This window comes from Gobius niger (assembly GCF_951799975.1).
Source record: "Gobius niger genome assembly, chromosome: 17".
In the NCBI taxonomy this organism is placed as follows: Eukaryota; Metazoa; Chordata; class Actinopteri; order Gobiiformes; family Gobiidae; genus Gobius; species Gobius niger.
In genome coordinates this window covers 21,830,661-21,853,798 of record NC_136868.1, presented here as the reverse complement: position 1 = coordinate 21,853,798, position 23,138 = coordinate 21,830,661, and the positions used below count along the sequence as shown (strand labels likewise).

Here is a 23,138-nt window from a genome sequence, read left to right as displayed (position 1 = left end):
TTGGCTTAAATGACTTGAATTGAGGAAATGTATCTTGTTTTGAGCGGTTTTCACTCATTTAGACACTTTTCCTGATCGGAACGAGTTTACTTTGCTTGTTTGAGGACATTTCAGACCAGTTTTAGGGTAAATCTCGCTTGAAATAAGAAAGTAAAATTGCCAATGAGATAAGACCAATTTTCTTACCCCATTGGCAAAGAAAATGACCTGAAATAAGGATGAAATGTATCGAAACGAGTCAGAAACATCTCAGAACAAGTGAAATAATCCAGGACAAATGCCCAAGAACTTGTTAACTAGTCAAAACAACTAAAATTTGGATTATTATGCTCAAATTGAGATGTTTATACTGATCTGGTTAAATACTTTTTGCAGTGTACCTTTCTGTTGAGTATTATGTGCCTTTCTACTTCATTATATCACACATATATCATATATATATCATATTGTTTATGGTTTTGGAACATCAGTTCATTCGGGTCATTTGAAGAATTGGAGAATTGGAGTATTAGAGGTCTGAAAATGCCTTGAGCGATGATTAATGTGTTTAAGTTTGGCAAACACATAAAGACTTGAATTGCATTTTCCAATAATTGGCCTCGTTGCAATAGTTGGTAGCGGTGGGTTGCGGTTAGTGGGCAGCTCTTGGAAGCTTCCTGTATTTGAAGCTAACTATTGGTATTTTCAGTATTGTGTTGGTACCGCAGTGCAGTGTAGGCGTGTGAAAAAAAAGAGTTTTTCGAAGCTCATTCAGAAGAATTTTCTCTATCCATATTCAAAGAGAAACATGAAACACTCTCAACCCACACAGACCAAAACAATGGCCACCGCTTTTCTTTAAGACCTACATACTTTTGATCGCATTGTCCTTGATAATCTCGCGCTCCCGTTTCGCCGCCAGGGAACCTTACCAGCCTGATTGGTCGTGATGTTGACGGTGGAGAACTGCGGCGTGTAGGGACTCTTGTTGGAGACGCCGTTCACCGCCTGGATCTCGAAGCTGTACTGGGTGTGGGCTTGGAGATTGCGGACGGTCACGCGGCGCTGGGTGAGCCCGAGGTGGCGAGGCGAGATGTCCACGTTGTCGTCACAGCGGGTGCACATCCCCCGCTCGGGCAGGCACTTCTTGCAGATGAGATTGTAGAAAATGTCGTCGCGGCCGCCCAAATCGCGCGGGTCGCTCCATTCCAGCACCAGAGAGGTTTCGTTGACGCTGGAGATGACACTGCGCGGCTGGGACGGAACGGCTGTAATTGGAACGAGATTGAATGTAAAATGGCCTTGTACGATAAATGTAAATAACTATGCTTCGGCGATAATAGAGGGATGTGCCAGTTTACATGTAATTATCTAGGCATTCAGTGTCTACGGCTGTCAACATAATACAAGAAATATCGCACACTGACGCGCTAATGCATCTTTTATGCGTTCACTTTTCAGCTTTTCAGATGAGAGCATGAGTTAGAATTTGAATGCCATTGTATGCAGGAAGTTCTCGGGCACAGAGTGACAAACTACTGGCGGAGCTAGGCTAAGTTTTATCCAATTAAAACGGCCTTATCTCCGGATAACCTGCTACAGACACACAAAAAATCCTTTCGAATATTCAATAGTATTTCTGCCTATACACTAAATGTCTTTGAAAAAATGAAAAGTTGCAGAAAAAACGAAGATATTTGAATTACGAAAGAGATAGGCATTCTGGTAGAAGGCAGTTGGGGAAAGGGGTGTAGGTTGATAAGGCTGAAAGGATACCGCTGGGAAAGCTAGCAGATTTGTTTGCTATCTCCACAGCACGGTGAGAACAAACCCCTGAAGGCTGATAAAAGGCTACGGCGGCTACAACTCAAAGAGGGAAGTCTGGCAGGACATGGTTTACTGTAGGAGTTAATTTTTTATGGCAGTCAATGTTGACTCGGGCTTGAGTTGTTAGAGGGCATCATTTCGAAAGAAGAAGGAGAAGTGCATGTAAATGAATTCTTACTGGTGCAGGGAGATTCGGGCGGGTCGGCGTCTGAGCGGTAGTAGCCGTTCCGACAGGAGCATATGCTGGCTGCTCCTGAGGTGGCACGGCTGTTGGCAGGACACGGAAGGCAGAAGCCATCCCCCTGTTTGGATTTGAAGGTTCCAGGACTGCAGGCTAGAGAATGAGATGGAGGGGGAAAAAAAAGCAATAGTGTGAGCTTTCAATGTGTCTCTGAACCAGATGATATGGGCACAGACTGGCATGAGATTTTCACAATGGACGCTCTCAGTTTCTCCGTTTAACACCTGGAAATGAATTCTTCCTTTGTCCACAACCTTTACACATGACTATATACACCGTTCGGCCAATTTTAGTCTGAAAACTTTAGCGCACAAGCTGGGGATGTGTGCACATGCAAATGATGTGTTTTTTCCATCTCCACATGCTCCCTGTGCACTCTCTGCTTCGCACTAATGGCCTGAGCGCTGTGTGCAGAAGTAAAGGGGCTTTAAAGCAGCCTGTCGCTGTTTGCATAAACCAATGCTCATGTGAAACGACTGTCAGCCCACATCATCAGCACAACCTTCAGAGCCACAAGGCTGGCATGAGGCTTTCATCTGGATTCTGCTTTAAGGAAATACATATAAATAAATATACAGCTGCCAAATCAGACACATAAAGACTAATGATCTATGCATATTTATAAACTACACCATTTAAACGTATTTTTCCACATTTCTGCTATTTACTAAGATTATTTTTTTTGCTTGCATGCAACACACAATTATTGTGAGAAGTTGCGGTACTACTAGGTCAAAACCATGGGGTCTCTAACCTTTTTTCTCCCCTATGTTATTTTTCCTCCCTTTTTAAGGTAACAGATTCTGTCCAAAGTGTGAAAGGAAAACTCTATCCAAGCCACTCCTGATTTGTTGACCTACTGGCACATTTAGCCGTGTTTGTCCTTGTGAGTGATATATATTCTCTCTGGTTAAAACGGGTTGGAGGTCACATCCACAGCAGACGGCTTCTGGCTTCTGCTGTTTTCTCCTTTTTTTTCTAAGTTCAATATTAGCACTAGCGCGGTGGCTGACAGCAACGTGTACATTAGCGCGGAGAGTGTTTGCTCGGGCACCATTAATCAGACCCATCCACACCACTGGCTAACAGGAAGGGCGGCTTTATAGACAGATAAGATATCCTTCGGCCTTTAACAGGTGGGAGAATCGCCCCCTTCTCTGCCACAGAGACGTATGGGTTCATTTGAGTTCGTGTCACCGGGGTAAACGGCGAGCTCTGTTTTTGGACGTTTGGCCTTAGTGGAAGACATTGAATAAACTGTTGGGCCATATAGTAGCTGTTTATTTCAGGGACTTGCTTATAAATCACATTGGGCCAGCTACATAGATACAGACGGCATCTTTGGAATTGCCCATATATGGTCACGTTCGAAGCAGGCAGAGGAGGATGACAAAGAAGAGGGGAAAAAAGTAAACTTTCTCCCATTACTCCACCATTACTTAAATAAATGTTTAATTATAAATACATGTTTCAACTACATTAAGACACACGGACATGAGAAAGGAGCGAAGAAGTTCAAAGGTTAAAAAAAACGGACAATGCTAACCAGGAAGCTACAATAGCTGCATGCGACACATGTTAGCGTTAGCAACGGGTGACGTTTCTCGCTTCTACTGAACAATTCCCTGTGAAAATTAATCCACATGGACCCGATTTTGGCTTGACTTTCTTTGTGTGCGATAAATATGTTTATAGTCCGCCAGAAACCGGCTAAAAGGAGTGAAAAATTGTGATTTCCATGAGAGGTTTTCTTCCCGCTTTCTTGTATGACTTGTTGCCATCTGTATCCATACACTGTAATCTATTTTAAGAGCAGTACTAAGTAACTCATGCCCCTACAGGCCATGGGCGGCACTGCAGGTGTCGGAACATGTTGCGTTTTTTTTTTTTTTACTCATTAATTGTCTGTGAGAGTAAATACTACGCTGACAGAAAAGACAAAGGGAGAGAGGGATATTGTACATGCAATTACACAATGGAGATATTTTTTTCACTCAAACTTGGCTGTAAATACTGTTTAAGTGGCGCTAGCCCGCAGTTAGCTTTGCCTGTTAGGTTAGCTTCTTCTTCGTGATTCTTTTAGTATGTATTGTGCCTCCACCTCGGTGGCAGAGAAAGTTGCAATTGTGGTTTCCTGGCCAGAGACACCAGGGGGAGATGAAAGACCCCCCAATCATTAACACTTGTATTACCCCAGTAATATAATTAATGTAGTAAGACAAATGCCATAACAAACACAATGCTTTTGAGATGGAAAACAAACAAAACATCACTCCAGGTATGTTTTTATAATATGGACCTAGTCTATTTTTCTCATTAACTTGGTATCCTCTTTGTTTATTAAGGTAGCGTGTTTTCAGTTTTCTCCTTATGTTACTTGCAGGCGTAACATTAAGGGCCATTACGTTATTGGTGGTTACAGGGTCATTCTACTGCTTTCAGGAACCCCCATAGAGGAACCACTGCCTTTTGAGGGGAGCGTAAAAAAAAAGAAAACAAGAGTCTAAAGTTAAGGCAGGAAGAGGTGGAAAAGGTGGGGGCACGCAAAATGCTAATCCTGCCCCGACCCGCCGCTCCCTCCCCCCGCTCCTCCGTGTCTTCTCCTCTCATGCAGAACATAGAGCTTAAGGAACTGATTAGAATGTATGCTGAAATTGGAAAAGTGTGGAGCAGGGAGGAAAGTCGAGAACATTGGGGCGAAAATGTGCCGCGGTAACGGGTATAAGAGGAAGAATGGTGGCGGTGGTGGTGGGGGGATAACAGGCTCGTCAATTAATATTAATGCAGCCATCCTTACAGTAACTGTGGTGGCGTATTAATGAGAGCAACAGCCTTGAGACATAAGGGAGCGGATGGTGGAGGCAACGCGAAGAGGGGAGGCTGCAATATGCAAAAACAAGGGCGGTAAAGTATAAAAATCTTAGGCATGACTGTGTTATTTATGCTCATGTAGGGTCAATTACACGCGGTGGGCGGTACAAATAACTTGTTTTAGGTGATTCTTTAATGATGACGGCATTTACCACTGACCTATTGAACATCCTTTGATTGCTGTAATAATGGCTGGATAAACTAGGAAAGACAACTAATTGTGATTTTCCTGTCAATCATTTTAATTGCGAATGGATTTGTGATTTGCGTTTTAAATCGAGGTTTAACGGTGCGCATTTTAGACATGTCTAGAGTTCTGAAGGACTGGAATCTGAATTGCATATTGAATAAGTAATGCAAGAAGCATATCAGAAGAGGTTTTTAGACACAGGGCTAGCAGGTTTTATACACAGGAAGTCTCCATGGAGATAGTTGTTTGTTTGGAGAACATCGTAATACAGTACCAAAACAAGTCTGATGTGATCCATGACAAAGATGTTTGCAGAATATGTTTAGCATTGAATGAACCTTTCCTACCACCTATAGTATATTTTAGGATATTACAAAATGTCTTCTCAGAGATTAAAAAAGCCCTAGTTTGTTTTAGAAGAACCAAGTATATTTATCTCAAGAGGTTCCAGTCGAGCCTTGATTAGAGTGCGTTTTATCTGGCGACGGTCATCAGGGCTTTCACCTTGAGCTGTCACTGGCCAAACAAATGACTTTTCAATCGTGTACGCCGTGGTCCTACACTCTTTCACTAAAACACACATCCTGACCGGCCACGGTTCCACCTGCCATTAGACTTATCATCACAAGTCGACCAGATTTCTTTCAAGCAATTTTCTCACGCAAAAGGAATTTATTTTCCTCATCTCAGCCTTGATTCTTTCATCTAATCCCTGTTGGGCCTCATCAGTCTTTTGATTTCCCCCCAGCTAGACATGTAGCATCTTCAGACTTTTTTTCAATTAATTTAATTGATCTCACTGTTTCGAAAAGCGCGTTGAAAATATCGCAATTTTTTTCTCATCGCATCTTGCTTGTTTTTCTAATATCATGTACCCTGCCGACAGTGCAATCCATCCGGGCGATCAATAATCCCCCCCTTCCCCTTTTCTCTCGCCTGTCTTCGTTCCATCTGCACCCAGCGCCTAATTTTACGCCCCCCTGACCCCACACACTCACCCTCTCCCCCCTCGCTGTCACCGCAAACCATTTAAGCCGAGACCTCGCTGTTTAAATTCACCTTGCTCTCAACCTCCGTGAACCCGTCATGTTTTCCCATCTAACCTGAAGCCGTCACGGACCCTCCCAGCGGTGGCTCTCATAAACACAAACCTGCCCGTATTGCCCTTTCCATTTATTTAGCTGGACTAGCTGCCAGGCACACAACAGGTTCAGAAGTGGGAAGATAGGAATGCTGCCAGGTCACCGGGTATTTCACCACGTTGTTACTGGTTTTGTGTGTCAAAGAAAACGGGGGGGGGGGGGGGGGACTCTGTGGCTTGTGACAATGTGTAAGCTGAGGTTTCAAGCGATGGAGGAGATGGACAAAATAATACAGTTACGCCTACAAGTTAGCCATGCAGTTTGCAAGGGTTCAGTTACAGCCCAGGGATCAAGTGTCCTCCACAGTGACTTCACAACTCATTGTTATTCTCTGCTGTCAAGCACAAGTGTACATGAAACGTAAATGCCGTTTTTCAGCTGTAAAATGACAGATTATTGACTGGGCTAAAGCCTAAACAAAAATGGTAATAGTGTGTCTGCTAAAACTTACCTTGACACTGGGTCTCCTTCATGGCAGGTTCAAACCCAGCTGAACAGGTGCATGCCCCCACTGGGACCATCCATTCTCCATCCCCGTTGCAGTACAGCTTGAGTGGTACGGAGACCTCCAAGGCATTTGGAACACACGTACCAGGAGCAATCACCAAAGAGGTGGCCTCGGCTCCCGTCGCCGTCTCCGGGAAAACGGCAAAGTTGGCAATGGTGGTGGAGCACTTCTTATAAAACACCCTGACCGAGATCAAGGACATGCAAGCACCAAGGTCCTGGAAGGCCAAGTAGAAGCCAGCTTTAGATAACGGTCCAAAACTTCGGACTTTCGTGTTCACGCGGCCAGATTCAAGCATTGTAAAGCTCTCATCCGGTGCAATGGTGTCCACTTTGACATAAGGGTTTTCCATCCAGAAGGGGCTGGTGGCTGTGGCAGAGTCTGAGTCGGATTCATAATAGAAGAGGTTGAAGGTCTCTTTGCAGGAGCCGGGGATGTTGGGAATGCTGTTACAGTCACGCACAGTGAACTTCATCTCCACATACACGCGCAGCACATCCTTCCGAGGGATGAAGTCACTCCGCAGCCAGTTATTCTGGTTGAGCTCACGTACATTACACACTTGGTATGTCCGGATGGGGTTCATGGCATCATCGTAGCCGCTGACCTCTTCCCACTGCGAAGAGAGTAACCACAATCAGTAACCTATTCTGACACGCAAAAGAAAACATTTCCAACCCAATACATGTCTAAGTCTGCAATGCTTGTGTTTATCTGTGGTACATCTTGTGCTCAAATTGTATGCACATTACATAATGCAAGAATGTTAAGTAACATGACAGAGGTTGTGACCTGGGGGCAACAACAGTGAAAGAATGTCCTTCTTCTTTCTCCTTGTAAGTAATATCAGATTTGTTCCCTCTCTTGTGCCATTCTACGCCTTTCATCTTGCATGATTGTGGTGAAAAATTGGGAGTGAGGCCAAGGAATTCATCACAATTACAGCAAACTGTCACCATAACATGTTTGCCGTATCTGCGTGGAATTAGCAGATTCACTGCTTCACAAGCAATTACGCATGAGCTGCAGAGCAATGATCACAGCATATTTTAATGAAAGAAGGAAAGGATCCGGTTAACCTTCATGTTTCATGTTTCTCTTTGGTTTTGCTTCTTTTAGCGCAACTACAAAACCCAGGGGATGAATGACAAAGATAAAATTGGGTGTATTTACCAAAAATGATTGCTAGCTTGGTTAGATGGGTGTAAACAATGAAAATTGAAAAAGGTTCAGCAAGCATTATTGCATTAATGCACCTCGCATATTCCTTTAATTTGAGATGCTTCTTCATGTTCCTTTCTTTACCGGAGGCCTTTCCTGACACAATGATTTCCTTGAGCTTCAGAGGTCTACCTATCCTTGATAACAAAATAACGCACAGGTCTTAACAGTTATTCCAATTCAGCTGTGTAAAATGTCTGCAGTTGTCCACTTGGGGATAAAACTTTGTCTTACAGGACATTTTTGCTACACAGAAAAACACAGTTAGTTGTTTTGCTCCGAGCCGTGGGCATCTTAATTAGGCCGGCGATATGGATGTGGCTGAGACAAGGCCATTCATCCAAGACCCTGGAGGCCACAAGGGAGAGAGGGAGAGGCAGGGCTGGCCCCGACAAGAGGCTGAGGGAAGGAGGAAGAAGCAACCACGGGGAATCGATAATCACCAGCCGGGTCAATGCGATAGCTAAAAGCATGGAGTGTCAATGGCTATTTAGTTTGCAGTCATAAATCACCTACTGCAAAAGAGCAATATGGCTATGAATATATGCAGAGCGTATAGCGTGGGTTGTCTGTTGTCGATGTGTTGTTGATGGTGAACTCTAGCAAGAGCTACTCAAGCAACTGTCTGCTTATACACCCTCAATGAATTAAACAGGTCATCTGAGAAAGGTCAAGTTTCTAGTCATTGATTTCTTTGCAGCTAAAATCATTATGCACGATTTGCAGTTTTCTAAATGTTGCCAATCAGTGTTTTCTCCTTAATTGTCTTCAAATGGGATAATCCGGTACATTCTCTCACCTAGATTATGATTATTAATACAAATTAGCAACAATCCTTGAATAATGCCATTCCCTGTAATGTGGATTCTTCAACAACAAAGGACCTCGTTTCCTAGTTATCCAGAGTGCTGTGGATTTCTCGAGATTTTTCTTTCTTTTTTTAATTCATGCAGTCCTTATATTTGAAGAGTTTAGTAGTGCTGGGCTAGTGCATGTCTATGGTAACTAGTAGCCTGCATTAAAAACAGTCTGACCCAAGCACAGTGCACCTGAGGCAAATCACTTACGACACCAGACTACCCATTTAAATGTCTGTGTTGACTGAATCATTTTTACAGTATAACCAATTTGCATTTCAAATAACTTATGTTTGAGCAGCATCAGCTTCCTGGTTGTAAGCTACACAGTAGTTTGTTTACCTGCGGCCGACATTACTACACACGGAATTCACAAAGGAGCTTTCTACAAATCAGATATGGCGACGTTTGGAGGACTACCTGATGATTCCGAAGAGGTTTTTAATGCAGGCTACTAGTTACCATAGACATGCGCTAGCCTGGCACTAGCCTAGCACCACTAACCTGGACTGCATGAATTAAAAAACATATTTATCTCCGGAAATCAACAACACTCTGGATGACTAAAATATCCCTTTAATCAAACGTGTAAAGTGTATTTTTGTTCAGCTGTTTCAAATTTAGAATTATTGCTTCTAGCGTTCCTAGTCATGTAAGATTTTTAAGCAAATTTAAGGCGAGACACTGCAGGTGAATAGGGAAAAAATGTATATTTACAGATATCAATTTGAAACTTTTGCTGTAGATCACTGGCATAAATGTGAGAAAAAAATACATTGCAAGTTTTCTGTCATTTTATCTCTTCATATAAGAACAAGGTGTTTTATGCCTAAAAATGCTCCAAATTTCCCATCTTTTCGGCGACGAAATCTGAATAACGGATAGAGCTACATTCAGATTTATGGTTTCATTTTATTGATAAATGAGTTGCCAAGACTTTTTCAGAGGAGATTTTGTATATCTTGTTTAGTTTTAAAATAAGCTGTTTTTTAGTGGAAAAATTGGTAAAAAATGTAATTTTCGCCTTATTTTTTGACATTCAAAACTCAATAAATGGGGCTTAGGGATTAAATAATAAAAAATCCCTCTGAAAAAATCTTCCAAATATTGTTCAGTCCAAGGCTGGAAAATTTGAAGTCTTTAGGTCCTACTGACGTGGAAGTAGTGTTGCCACAATGACAGAAAAATGTGTTTTGAGAAAAAGGCCCTTGAAATTGCATTGTCCCATATAAGTCTATGGGGGAACATTGAATCAGCGCAATATTTAAACATGTTATTGTGAAATTTAGGCATATTATCTGTTTCCGGGTGAAAGCTTATATGTTCAGAGACCAATTTGGCCCAAAACCTGAAAACTGAAAAAAATGAGTTTTGCCTATAGTGTCTAGTAGTGTAGCATATATAGAAGAAGACTGACAATATTGATTCGTCAAAGACAAGTCTCCTTTTGGTGTATCCCTGCATTTATCCAGGCTTTGGACTGACACCGTGTGGCGTTTGCACTGTTGTGACACATTGCCACTGAATTTACTACTTCTGTCTGAGCACATTGTAAAAAAAATGGTGCACAAAAGGGGCTTAAGCTCTGGCTGTTGCATATTCAACCACAATGAATAAACAAGACCAACTGGCTGTCTTTGAGAAGCGGGGAAACGTGGAGTGTGCTGCGCGCTCCACTGTATGCATATGTCTTCAAAAGGAGCATCTGTTGCTACTTTGGCTGACAGAAGCAGGGAGGGTTTTGTCTTCACGGGACTGGTGGGATCAGAGTTGAATGGCATGGCGGCTTAAACAGGATGGAAGGGCAAAGGAAGATGGACAGATAGGAGGAGGGAAGGGTTAGGAGGCCGTGAAAGGATGTTGCGAAGGGGGTGTAGCACCTCCGATTGTCCCCTCCCCTGGTCTCTGGTGTGTCTGGCTTCATTAGGGCTTAGTTACTCTGAATTAAAGCAAGGGTTAAATAAAGAGGTTGGGTGATTTGGAAGAGCTGGGGTGCAATCCTATTTGGGTGCAATGAGGTAAAAAAAAAAGAAAAAAACAATGCAGAAAAATATAGTGCTCCATCTTTCAAACAAGGCCCAAGTCAGAAGGCCCGCACAAAAGCGGAGAGGAGGAGCGCCTTCCTCATTTGAAGTACTGTCTAGGAAGGGGGTCAAGGCTCTTTAATGTTCCTCTATGGCCCTTTTGTCGGAACCACATGGGAACGCAAGACTGGCCTGTCACTGGCACTTTGTGTGAGCTGGATTTGGATGTCTGTCTACGCAAGAGGTCAAGGCAAAGAGATATTTTAGAGTTTAAATAGTCGGTTCATGGGGACCTTTTCATGTCGTTTCAGTGTCCTAGAGGTAGAGAAACATCTGTGCACTGGGCGGGCCTTGAAATCGGATTGGAGTGTATCGTTTTTCAAGTCTCAAAAGGCACAGCTTGTCGAGTAGAAAAAAGCAAGTAAACGAGTGTCGACTTAGGGCAAGTTTAGATCCGGACGATTGACGAAAAACTTACCCCTGTCTCTGGGTGCGCCGTCCACGCTAATTCCGTCGTGGCCCACTTTGTGTCCATGAGCGTTTCTGTAACAAAAAGGAAGCGAAACAAAACAATTAGGAACAAAGCAGCAGACGCGATCAATACAACTTTCGATAATTTTACAACCTCCGACGCCATAAAACAGTCATAAACAAGATTCTTTGCTTTGATGTGCGTTTATGGCAAGCGGTTTCATCATGTCTTCTTGTTGCGCAGCTGCTTGGATTCCAGAAGGTTTATTGTGACGTTTTATCACCACTTCTTGTCTGGATAATTAGTCTCAATTAGACGCGTTTTTCAAGGAAACCAGGGCGAGTCGTGCGACGGGAAAGGGTTCCCACTGCCTCATGTGTACGCACTCAGAGAGCTGCACACACAGGTTGTAAAACTCAGCGAGATATACAACCCAACATAAGGCTTGAACGGATACGGGGTAATAAAAGTTAGTTGGCACAAAGGGGGAGCTCTTGACCGTTGCAGCGGTTGACACACTGGCTTAACTTTAAAACCACACATAGCGTTTACCTATGCCCCCCTTTTCACACTTTCTACCCTGCGAAAAAAAGGGGCATTTTGTCATTATCTGTACTTTCCACAAAAAATGGACTTCTTTGAAAAGAATTCAGGCAACACTATAAACGTTCGAGTCTTTTACTACCTGGCGCTCTAGGCACAGCAAGCCGCCGCCGTTATTATCTCTACCACGGCGCTGTAGTACAAGACAGTAAAAAGATGATGAAACAGTGGAGCTTGAAACTGAGACCAAACTATCTGTGGGCGTGAAGCAAAATCAGGATTATACCGTTTCTTCTGATCATTTACTTGGGTTGACTTGGGTTAATGGGATTAGCCACGGCGCGTTAGTGTTTGTTACAATTCTCCCATGTCATTTTGATGATTCCTGCAACAAGAAATGTGGCAAAATAGGGTTGAATGGCGTCTTGCACATCATGCAGGAACTTTTGAATATTCTCGCAAAGATCCTTTATAAATTGTTGATTTATAGAGTGTGCGTTCGCCAGAGTTGGGCCATTCAGATATGCAGGTGTGCAATGATAGAGAGGGGCAGTGCTGTTGCAAAAATGAAAACTTTTAGGGTGCTCTTTTTCTGGGGAAGGGACTAAAAAACTCAACTGCACACAAGCAGATTTTAAATGCTGCTCTGGCTTGTTCGCCTCAGGGCAAAAAGGTCTGGAAGCTTCACAGAGCCTGTTCGCGCAATAACACAATGAGAAGTGTCTTTTGGGAGTGGCTCTCGAGGCTTAAGTGAATAGCATGTTGCAGTAGCAAGGGTCAGATTCTGCTCCGAGCCCTTTTCCGCTAACAATTCTACTGCTTGTCTCAAGTGCACAGTAATAATAATCTTTATTTTTTTCTGTATTTGACACTTAGGAGCAAAATTACACCTTTCTCAAGAATGCTACTTTGATATGCATTAGGCAAAAGAAGTCCTGTTGTGAGTATGAATTTACAACCCCATTCTCCTCTTTCCATTGCGCCTCGCACTTCATATAAAAGACAGAAAATGATAGCAGTCGCTGCAAAACGGTATTTATATTTACCAATTGCATACTGTTGAAAAGAGAACCCTTTTTTCTAATATCAGTGCTTTTAAGGAGTGCCATGGTGCTGTAACGAGACCCAATTTCAAATCCGGACCTATCTCTTACACGGATCCTACTCTCAATCTCAACTAAATCGTCAGCAATCACCTCTTTTCCTTTAAAGCTGTATTTTACACTTGAGCAAATACAGCTACTCTTTTCATCTCCGAAATGGTGTCAGCGTGCGTTAGCAGCGGGACCTCCCCTGATTCGTGTTGCGAGCGTGATTTGGGACCTGTTACTGCCAGACACAAGCATAAGCCAGAGTGGTGAAAATGATACACCTCGGCTGCCGTGCTGTTTATTATTATGGCTAGACTCTATGTTCGACCGGCTTGTCATTACGTCTGACCTTGCACAGTGAAACAACAATAAAAACCGGCAACAACCTGTGCCACAGTTTGCCCAGAGTTGTGCTTGTGCAGCAGTATATAGACAGCCCTCTCCCTTCTGGACGCGTCGCCATTGTCTTTAACCTTGGAGAGAAAAAGTGTGCCCATGCATTGGCGCTAAAGCCGCGCATTGTCGTCAAAAGTGGAGCGACGATCCTGAGTCAATGAGGCAGAGGCTGACCTGAGCCTAACCCGGACCGCTCCCCTTTTGTCGCCCCGTGTGCAGCTTTAGGCTTGTTTATTTGTGAGTGTGGACAGCATGGACAAGGCAATAAGGGCGCAACACAAAACTCAAACGCAGAAGCTAAAGCAGAGGCTGTATACTAAATGTACCTCTGCCAGTACAAATAAATAAAGAGCTGTTGTATTTACTGAAAACAATTATTCTCACAATAAAATGCTGCTGATGCTAGTGTTATTGCTGTGCACAAAGTTTTCTGCAAATGCACTTCTATAAACCACTAGAAAGTGCTACATTTATGACTGGTACTATTTAGCATTTGTCACCCAGAGTTTATCTACATGACTTGAAAACATATTCTGTCCATTAACATTCAACAAATGACTCTGATCTATAGGCGTTGTATTGTCCTTTTGACCTCTACGTGCAGTTGCTAGCATCAAATCCAGTTTGCACACAGGTCTGTGTGTGCCAAGCCAATATTACCAATTATATAAATGCTCATAGATCACAGAGAGACAAAGAGGAAAGAAAACAATGGTATTCTAAAAGGTTAATGGATTACAAACGCAAACTAAATAGAACAGAAACCGGATGAACGAGTTAAATGATGCTCTGGCTTGGATTGAATGTGAAACTTTCCCTTCTGGATTTAACTAAAGACATAACCCCATCTGTAAAGATTGTAGGTTGAAGGGGAACATGGCCTAAATGGAGTAAATCAAGCAAATGAACATGCAAATTGGCGTCTGGATTAAAAGCACAGGGTGGAAGTGAAGCGTACGGATGTAGGAGGAGGCATTGGATGAGGATTCACAAATGCACCAAGCTGTTTAATCCAGCTTTCCTTACACGCTTCTACAATCTTCCATTTTCCCTCCATTTCATTCCAGTATGCTCCCCTCTCTCACTACCTTCCTCCTCTAAGGAAGCCATACAGGTCTGACCTCTTTTCAACCGCCATTCCCCTTTTTATCCGTTGCCAATTTTTTCCATATCTGAGGCTTCCCCGCTGCGCCGTGATGGATGTCGCTTGCAACGTGCGACATGAGTGTTTCTCAGCGTCCCCGCCGCTCACAAACACTATTCAATTAGCGATCCGCTGTTTGAATAACCTGCGGATTGCTTTCGTAAAGTGTTATTTATGAAAGAGGTCGCATGCACTTGGGATTAGCATAACAAACGCCAGGAGGGGAGAAGTGGCGGTGACATTTGATTTGTGCGTGCGGAAAAATAAGAAAGAAATACGTGGAGAGATACCGTGCAAGCAAATACATGCCTGCATGCACACGCACACGCATGCACGCACACACACACACACACACACACACACACACACACACACACACACGCACACACACACGCAAACCAAGCCCTATATCTAATCCCGTAATGACAGGGCAGGCCTAATAACAGGGGAGGGCATTGGAGCTTTTGGGCCCATAGCCGCATCCAACACACATGAGCACACAGCAGAGTTGCAAGCCTCTTAACATATTTCTTTGTTCCAGTGGTACTTTAAAAAAAAAAGAAAGGAAAATAACTTGTGAGTGAGGAGAATGCTTGCCTTTTCCCACCCTAAAGGCCGTTGGTCCAAAAACAGTTGAGGCGTTTCATTTGGATTCTACAAGTTAGCGTGGCCTCTCTCTCTGATGACAACAGGAGATAGGCCCGATCCCCTCGGCAGAACAGCGAGATGTGTCTCGACAAACTCTCCCCAAAAAACACAGACCAAGAGAGCAGCTTTTAGAGAAAATCTTGTTGTCACTGTGATGGATACCTATCCGCTTATTGACCTGCTCGGAGAGTTAGCCTTTGATGCTAGCGCGCTAACTCCTGCACAATGATTCACGGTGACAGGAGAATTTCTTGCTTCCAGACATCGAATAAATAATGACAAATACCCCCTCCAAAAGCCCATAATGACTGCTTTCCACCAACATATAAGCTGCTGCACTCTTTTTTTTTTTCTTTTTCTTTTTGCTTTATAGGGTTGGCCTATAGTCAGAACAGCCAAGCATACGGCAGCCGATGGGGCAGCCACTCCATTAAACTCTATGGTTGCCAAACACTTGAGCTTCTATTTAGCCACAGAAACGGTGAAATGTGTCAACAGAGAGCTGAGGACCCCACGCTCGACTTATTAGTGCTATTAGCCCGGTTGCATTGTGGGACTATCTTTGTTGGCCCCTGCTTTTGTCACCGAAGGCACAAAAAAGGGGAAGAGGGACAGAGGAGGAGAGATGTCATTCAAATTCAAATAGTTGGTGCAGCCCTTTTGCCTTCCGTCGGGGGGGGGGGGCCGGAGCGCCACGATAGGAGACCCCCAACCCCTTCTTCTTCTTCTTCTTCTTCTTTTTGTATACCAACGCACACGCATAACACACAGCCACGGTAATTGGTTGCCACGACATGAACGGGCCAAGAAGGTGATTCCTCTGTGGAATTCCTAAGCTTCCATTGACAACCCAAAAAAAAAAAAAAAAAATCTCCACCCCCAAGCAAACACACACACACATGCACACACACTCTTGCACTCCGGCCGTACCACTCACTGTCACTCAGGACACAATGCCTGTCAAACAATAAGTGCATCTAACAGGGTTATGACGTCTGCGGCCGGCAAACGAGCGCTCTTTTCCGCCCTTTGGACCCTTCTCTTGTCTCGCCATCGCCTCCGCTGACTGCTGCGCTTGTCCACGCTGTACTTTTGCGTCGGTGTAATGAACGTCGCCCGGCGCATTTTGTCACCACTGGCTGCCGTGGCCTCAATTATTTTCTACTCATCAAGAAATACCTCCGGGCCGAATACTATTTCTGTGGCACACATTTTCTCTTCCCATTGTCTACACTTTCTCTCAGCGCTGTTGGGGTTTTTTTTGTGCCAAAAGGAGCAGCTCTTACTCAACAATGATTCACACAGTCTGACGATAAGGAAAAGCGGGTCTTTGCGTCGCATCCCCAAGTAACTCGCATTGTCCTCATTTGTAAATAGTCATATAATGTATATCGTAAATACTCATTTGGATCCAACTTGTGCTTTGTTTAGCAATCACTGAATAGTTTCTTTCAAACAAAACTCATTTGGAGAGTAGATTTTGGCTCATCTAATCCCCATCTGTTGACGCGCCGAAAACACAATGGCAAACGGATTCGGAGAAAATGAAAGTGTACGTGTGGCCATTTTGGGAATATTGCTTTTAAAAGGCTTACGAGCCCTTAAAAGTCTAGTCTAGTTCCTGTGCCGTTGAGGGAATGGGCCCCTCTGTCTTGACCCCTCCCTCTGTAGTGCACTCCTCCCTATCCTCTTCTCTCACTAACTCCACTAATTACAAAGCACTGAGCTTTGACGCACAGGTAGGCCTCGGGGCCAGCTGTCGACAGAACCAGGTGTGCCTATCTGTGTGTGCTGTTTAGATGCGCATTTTTTCGTGAATCAGCTCTTAATGGTGACTATGGGTCACTGCTGTAGCGTGAGTCACCCCCTGTACGGCAGCAATAGAAAGTGGTTGCAACCGGACTTCTGCTTTGTTTAATTTTGCTCAGTACATCGCTGCCCTGTCTTTGACCTCTGCGGTTCTTTCATTCATCTTTTGCCAAATCTATTTTATGCCCAGCCCTTTGTGCGTGTGTCAATATGTCCATTTAGCTCCTTCTATTCATCAGATTTTCTAGTTAGCCCTCGCTTGGTCCAGGCCTGCAAGCATTTAGTTTGCATTGTCCCCGGAGTTCATTGACCGGCTCGTTGCTGGCCTGCTATTGACTGAAAAAAAAAGTCAAAACGCCATGATCAACAGTAGTCACGACGCACGCACACACAAAGGCGAAAGGCAGGGCTTCCACCATTACTCCTCGTTTAATTGGCTAATCGCTCTGGGGGAGATTTTGATTTTCTTTCCCATTGCAACTGGTTTTTAATATATACTGCCACTGTGCAAACACTGGTGCAGGTGCCCAACAAGGTTCACCAACCAATCCTAGTACTTGGTGGAGAATTGCATTTTGTTTTCAGTTTCATTCAAACTATTTCAACTATAGGGATTTTTAACACAGGCCATAAGTGCAACTGCAGGTGTCGTAGCAAGTTACGATTTTTTAACTTATTAATTGTCTTGAAGAGTAAATACTACGCTGACAGGAAAGGCGAAGGGACAGAGGGATATTGTACATCCAATTATACAATGGAAATCATTTTTTTCACTCAAACTTGGCTGTAAATACTGTTTAAAGTGACGTTAGCCCACAGTTAGCTTTGCCCGTTAGCATGTTAGCTTCTTCTTCGTGATTCCATTAGTGTGTATTGCTTGCTCCGGTCCGGTGGCAGTCAAGTTGCAAACATGGTTTTCTGGCCAGAGACACCAGGGGGAGAAGACCGTCCAGTCATCCCATAAACACTTGTAGTACCCCCACAGGGACTACGGAAAGGATTTATTTAGGTAAACACGTTACTTAGTACTGCTTTAACAGAAGTACCGGATCTACAATCAATCGGGTCTAGAATGGGACTATAGTGAGTCTAAACTGAGTGAAGGGCAAAACCAGGTCTAAAATATGACTAAACTATGAGTTATAAACAAGAACTGACCACGTCTGAATCAAACTATAGAAATAGTGTTTGAAAGTTTGGTTCAAATGCTACTTCTTGTGGTACTCAGGTTTCTAGAGTACCACCTGAAGCATCTTTCGACCCAAGGTTTTGTTTTTTTTCTTCAAACTAATTCAACTCCAGAGGTGCTATTTACCAGTTGTCATTGGAAACAGTCGAGAAACTATACCCGTATGACATCTCTAAATCATACTGTGCCGAGGTTTCTTAGGATCGTTCGGTTGTTTGCTGCAGCCGAGGGGGCAATCATAACAGATAAAGGAGATTGCCTTAACAACAGGTTCAAACTCAAAGCTCTCTGACAACTTGACTCCCGTGGATTACTTGAGTTACAACTCTGAACCCACAACCTTTCTTAGCTTTTCCGTACAGTGAGTGCTGTACTTTACACATCGCTCTGGGGCTGGAATGCCAAAAGCTCTTTGTTCAGGTTGCATTCCATATTCTCTTTTGTCGTTACATCTTGTTGCCCTTTCTACTTACCAAGAGTGTACTTGTTACTTTAACGAGCCGCTCTTCAAGGAACCGCTTCCATTTTGGCTTTAAATTGCACTTTAGAAACCCCGGTCATTCAGAATAAGCGACTGTCTACGTACTCGGATTGTTTAAACATTCGAGCGTGCCCCACATTCGTCAGACCCAGAGTTATAATCATTTTTGAATTGATTGACTCTTTCCTCATTGAAGATAACAAATGTTCTTGATTTTGGTCAGCTCTGTAGGCGTTTTAAAAACCACCGAGAACGGGCGCCGGACCAGACTTTCGGCGGCGTGTTTATTTCACTCACAGTGGAAACTATTGCCTCAACGTTTCGCTTTAAATGAAGCGTGTCTGACGTTCTGAGCTATTCAGGAAAACCCCATGCATTTTGCGTTTTACATGCCATTTTTCATTCAGATGTGTTTCTAAATATGCAAAAAGGAAAAGAGAGGAGGGAAGAAAAAAAAGTGCGGAGCGAATATATCATCGTATGCCGCTCGCGTGTGCGTATGCGTGAGACGCCGAGATGCCAGCTTCAGATTCCCCCATAAATGACTCAGCCGACTGCGACTGAAAAATGCAAACAAGCGATGGAAGGTTCAGGTTCACCGTTGCGCCGCGCTCCTGCATATGGAAATAGGCAGGAGTTTTTTTTTGCTATGTCTATTGCTATGGGTATTTGTATTAGAAGCGCAAATGGGAAGCCAGGCGTAGTAATCGGGCTGTCTATGTTGTTGGGTTGTGTTTTTTTGCGCGTATACTGCAGTTTGTATTGCAACAGCTGTTCATTTGATTCCGCCTCACCTCATGCTTCCGTGGAGGCAGCAATACCACGGTGCCTGTCAGGTTTATAAATGCAAAACAGCGCAACAGCAAACGGAGCAACCGCCGAGTCATTTCTGATTTGGGGGGGTATTTGGGAGAGAGTTATATAGGACCCCGTGGTGATTAAGGATGTGCCCGTTTGCAATCTTCATAATTAACGTTGTACGGCTTTGCTGGATGAAAGAAGCAGTATCAGATTTCATAAAAGAAAGTTATGCCAAACCTTTCCTTTTGTCAGCTATATAATTATCTTCTTTTTGGTAAGTAAAGCGTATGTGTGCGCGACTGTGCCTGATTCATAATTCAAAGTCGTACCACAATAAAACTTAAGCATTGTATTGAGCGTTTATCGAGATGAAACCCCGGGGTTAGCGGAGGAATTTAAAATTAAAAAAAAGCAGACAAACAGATTGATTCCCAGCGTCGGGCGTGGTTGGCTCGTGACGTGGGCAGTGCATTTACAGCAGCGGTCTCCATAGATTTCCAGCAAAGGGAAGAAAGAGGAGAGGGGACAGAGCGATAGGACAGAATGCATTGAATGGATATAGACAAAAGAAGGACCAAAGGGACGAATACGGGGATAGAAAAGCCACGGGAACAAAGGAGAGGTCAAGGATGGAGAGCTGTATGTGTTTTTCCATGCAAACACATTCTCATCTTTCACCCTCATCGTTCACGGCACTAGAAATAGGAAGACGCTTGGATGGAGTCTTGAACAACTCGGCAATACCTTTTTTGAACTTTTATTCACAGCAACTCGACAGCCCTGATAGCAGAGAGTGACGACAGCAGTCACGCAGCCAAAATACCGTTTTTAAAAATGCGACGTCTTCGGGGAGCCAAGATGACTACATTTTCAAGAAGACACGGCCTTCCGAAAAGTGTGCACAAAATGTCAGTGCTCGGGGAAATTGGTGATTATGTGTAGCCGGCACAAACATTGAGACACTTTGCTCAATGGGAGGTGGACCATTGTGCTGCCGGCTGCTGCTGCTGCTGCTGCTGTGGCTTGTGCAGAGAGAGCGCTTACCTCACTTCTCTAATAGCAGGTTTTCAGACCATTGTGTGCGCCGGCAATGGCTGACTCAACACACGGCAGCCAGTCACATGGGAAACCTACTGTATACTTACATAATGCACACCCATCACGATAAGTATTATTTAAACACACAAAAACATAAGCAAAAGGGGGGCTGGGAAATGACTCAGAAGTTCACACATACACAAATAAAACGTGTTTGTTCACAAGGGGGAGCGGCCTATGAAAGAAAGGGAGCGGGCACTGAATGAAACCCATGGCTTTTTGAATGGGTAAGCTGCATTAGAAAGGGGCTTAGTAGCCAGCTTTCTGTTTGAATAGGCTCGCACTCCGCAAACACACAGTCAATCTAGCAGTATTCTCCCATGAACCCCTATCTCTGTAATACAGTCGCCCAATTAAAACAACATGCGGTTTAATGGACTTGGCTTTAAAGGGGTGGAAATGGAGACGGAGCACTTTGAGATTAGGTCTGTTTGAAGAAGAAAACAGATCATGTTTTAATGCAATATGTGGATGGACAACACGTTCGTTAACATGAATCAAACGTGATGCTGCCAGTAATTAAAACGGTTCTTTCACTCTGCATTGTGGATTGTGTGTGGGGTGACTGGACTGTATCCTGGTTTGGGCCTTGAGCGGGCCAGTGCGGGATACGGTGGTCAGCAAAGACTGGGCGCAAGATTTGAGCAAGTAAAGCCATACTCAGTTTTAAAGGTGCATTGTGGAACTTTTAACGTGGGGAAAAAAAGCATTTCATTAAAGACGTATGAAGGTTTTTAACTAAATGAATATGACTCACTTTATAACCAAAAGATGTTGCTTTTACTGCTTTTTGGTCCATGTAACAACCTGTAGCTGTTGTCTCAGTAAGAGAACTTAACATTACAATAAAAAACATTCAAATTAACTCATCATTTTGACTGTGTTTTTTTTTTAACACCTGCATTTTTGTCGATTTTTTTAAGCTGTTCAAATCCATTTTTAATCACTTTTTGATGAATCGTTACGTCCCTACTTTTGATGAATACCTTTCAGTGACCCAGCGACTGTATGAGTCGTCCGCATGGCGCCTTTACTTTCCATCTCAGTGGCCTCTATGACGCTCCAGGATGATTCATTTTTACAGTTTCTGATTTTCACTGCTGACGGACCCTCTCACCAGCAAACTTACAAACCAATTGATCCCGGAGCGTTGTAGAGACCACCTTATTCATTAGTTCAGCAGTTCATTAGTTCAACTTTCTTTCTGCCCAACTACTAACATATTTACTAAACACTTAAAATGTGTGTATTTAGTTATATTATTAATGTTGCAAGTACCTGCTGACCTCACCGATAGCTCAAAAGAACAAAACTGTCCTCCACATCTTTAAAACCCATAATACATCACCGGACCATTTCTGAGCAGTTCTGTGCACTGAGAGTGTTCATCGCGGCGCCATCAATTTGCAATAGTCTGTGTGCCGTTAGCCAAAAGAGACATGTCATTCTGACTGCATTCCAGGTCCCTCACTCCTCCTCACTGTCTTTTCCTTACATTACAGACATGAGTCCTAATTCTCAAAATGTCAATGCTGAGGCGCACAAAATAATAATGCATATGTCCACTTTACAGGATGCTTGATAGGAAACACACTATATAATTTGAGAATATTAATTGATTTTTCCGATGAGCGACAGTGAGCAGAGAAGCAACACAACGTCTCAACGAAGGAATAAAGGAAGGAAAGCCAGGAAAAAAAAAAAGTTTAATAAGGACCAAACTTGAATCGGAGCAAATAATCCCGTATGTTCCAGGCTTTTAATTACGGCACTTGTTTTTGCGCAGACCTGCATGCTTAAACATACTTGCTAAACCAAGACTTTCCTTACACCTGACCAGTGAGTTATAAAGACATTGCGGGGGTAATTATGAAGTCAATTATCTCCAGCGGTCATGTTCATTTTCGCAGGTATGCCCTCATTTACCTGAGAGGAGGATAACGGGAGGCGTCTCCGAAGGAAGACAAAACGGCATATGGGGAATAGCGCGGGATGGGTAATTACGTCCTACCTCCTCCGCTAACCTCTGTTTAAAGAATAAGGAGGACCAGGTGACTGCGAATCCCCCGCGGGCAAAGGCAGACCGCTTCACATCAGCCTGTCAGGAATGCACAGGGCTTGTTGCACTTTACCTGCTTGCCTGGTCATTAGCCATTGTGGCCTAAGACGAGCTAAGAACAAAAGGGGGAGGCTATAGGGCAACTTTGGAGCCTGGAATGCAACCGGGTCAGAAAGTGTTTTTTTTTTTTTTTTTCTCGGCACGCCCCATTCGTCAACCGCCACGCAAATCACACAGGGATCGCACACAGCAAATATGTCCGCCTTTGTAAGGTGACACGGAAAGCAGGAAGGAGTGGCGTATTTTGAAAAACAATTAAAAATCGGAACATGAGATTCTACAGGACGCCAAGAATAAATGGATAGAGACAAAAAGCCTGCATACCAGCTGTCATTATATCAAACACACAGCGCGATGGGGAGATTAGCCACTTTTGTTGTTTGGCTTTTATTCGCCGAAATTACATGGCAACACAATGACATATAAATTGTACAGTGGCCGCTCCCATTCCTGTCAAATGTATCCCCTTTGCTTTAGCTTTGGATTA

General features: G+C 43.6%; 1 protein-coding gene across 8 annotated transcripts in view; it reads right to left on the bottom strand.

Moving 5' to 3' along the window:
* ephb3b (eph receptor B3b) overlaps positions 1-23,138 on the bottom strand; it is a 58,238-nt gene that overhangs the window by 19,846 nt on the left and 15,254 nt on the right. For all 8 annotated transcript variants that reach the window (XM_079575514.1, XM_079575520.1, XM_079575515.1 and 5 more), the window contains exons 2-5: positions 11,339-11,403; positions 6,702-7,374; positions 1,985-2,140; positions 912-1,247 (exon numbers count right to left, since the gene is read on the bottom strand). In XM_079575514.1, coding sequence (XP_079431640.1) covers positions 912-1,247; positions 1,985-2,140; positions 6,702-7,374; positions 11,339-11,403 — 1,230 coding nt within the window. The remainder of the gene's footprint in view (positions 1-911; positions 1,248-1,984; positions 2,141-6,701; positions 7,375-11,338; positions 11,404-23,138) is intronic.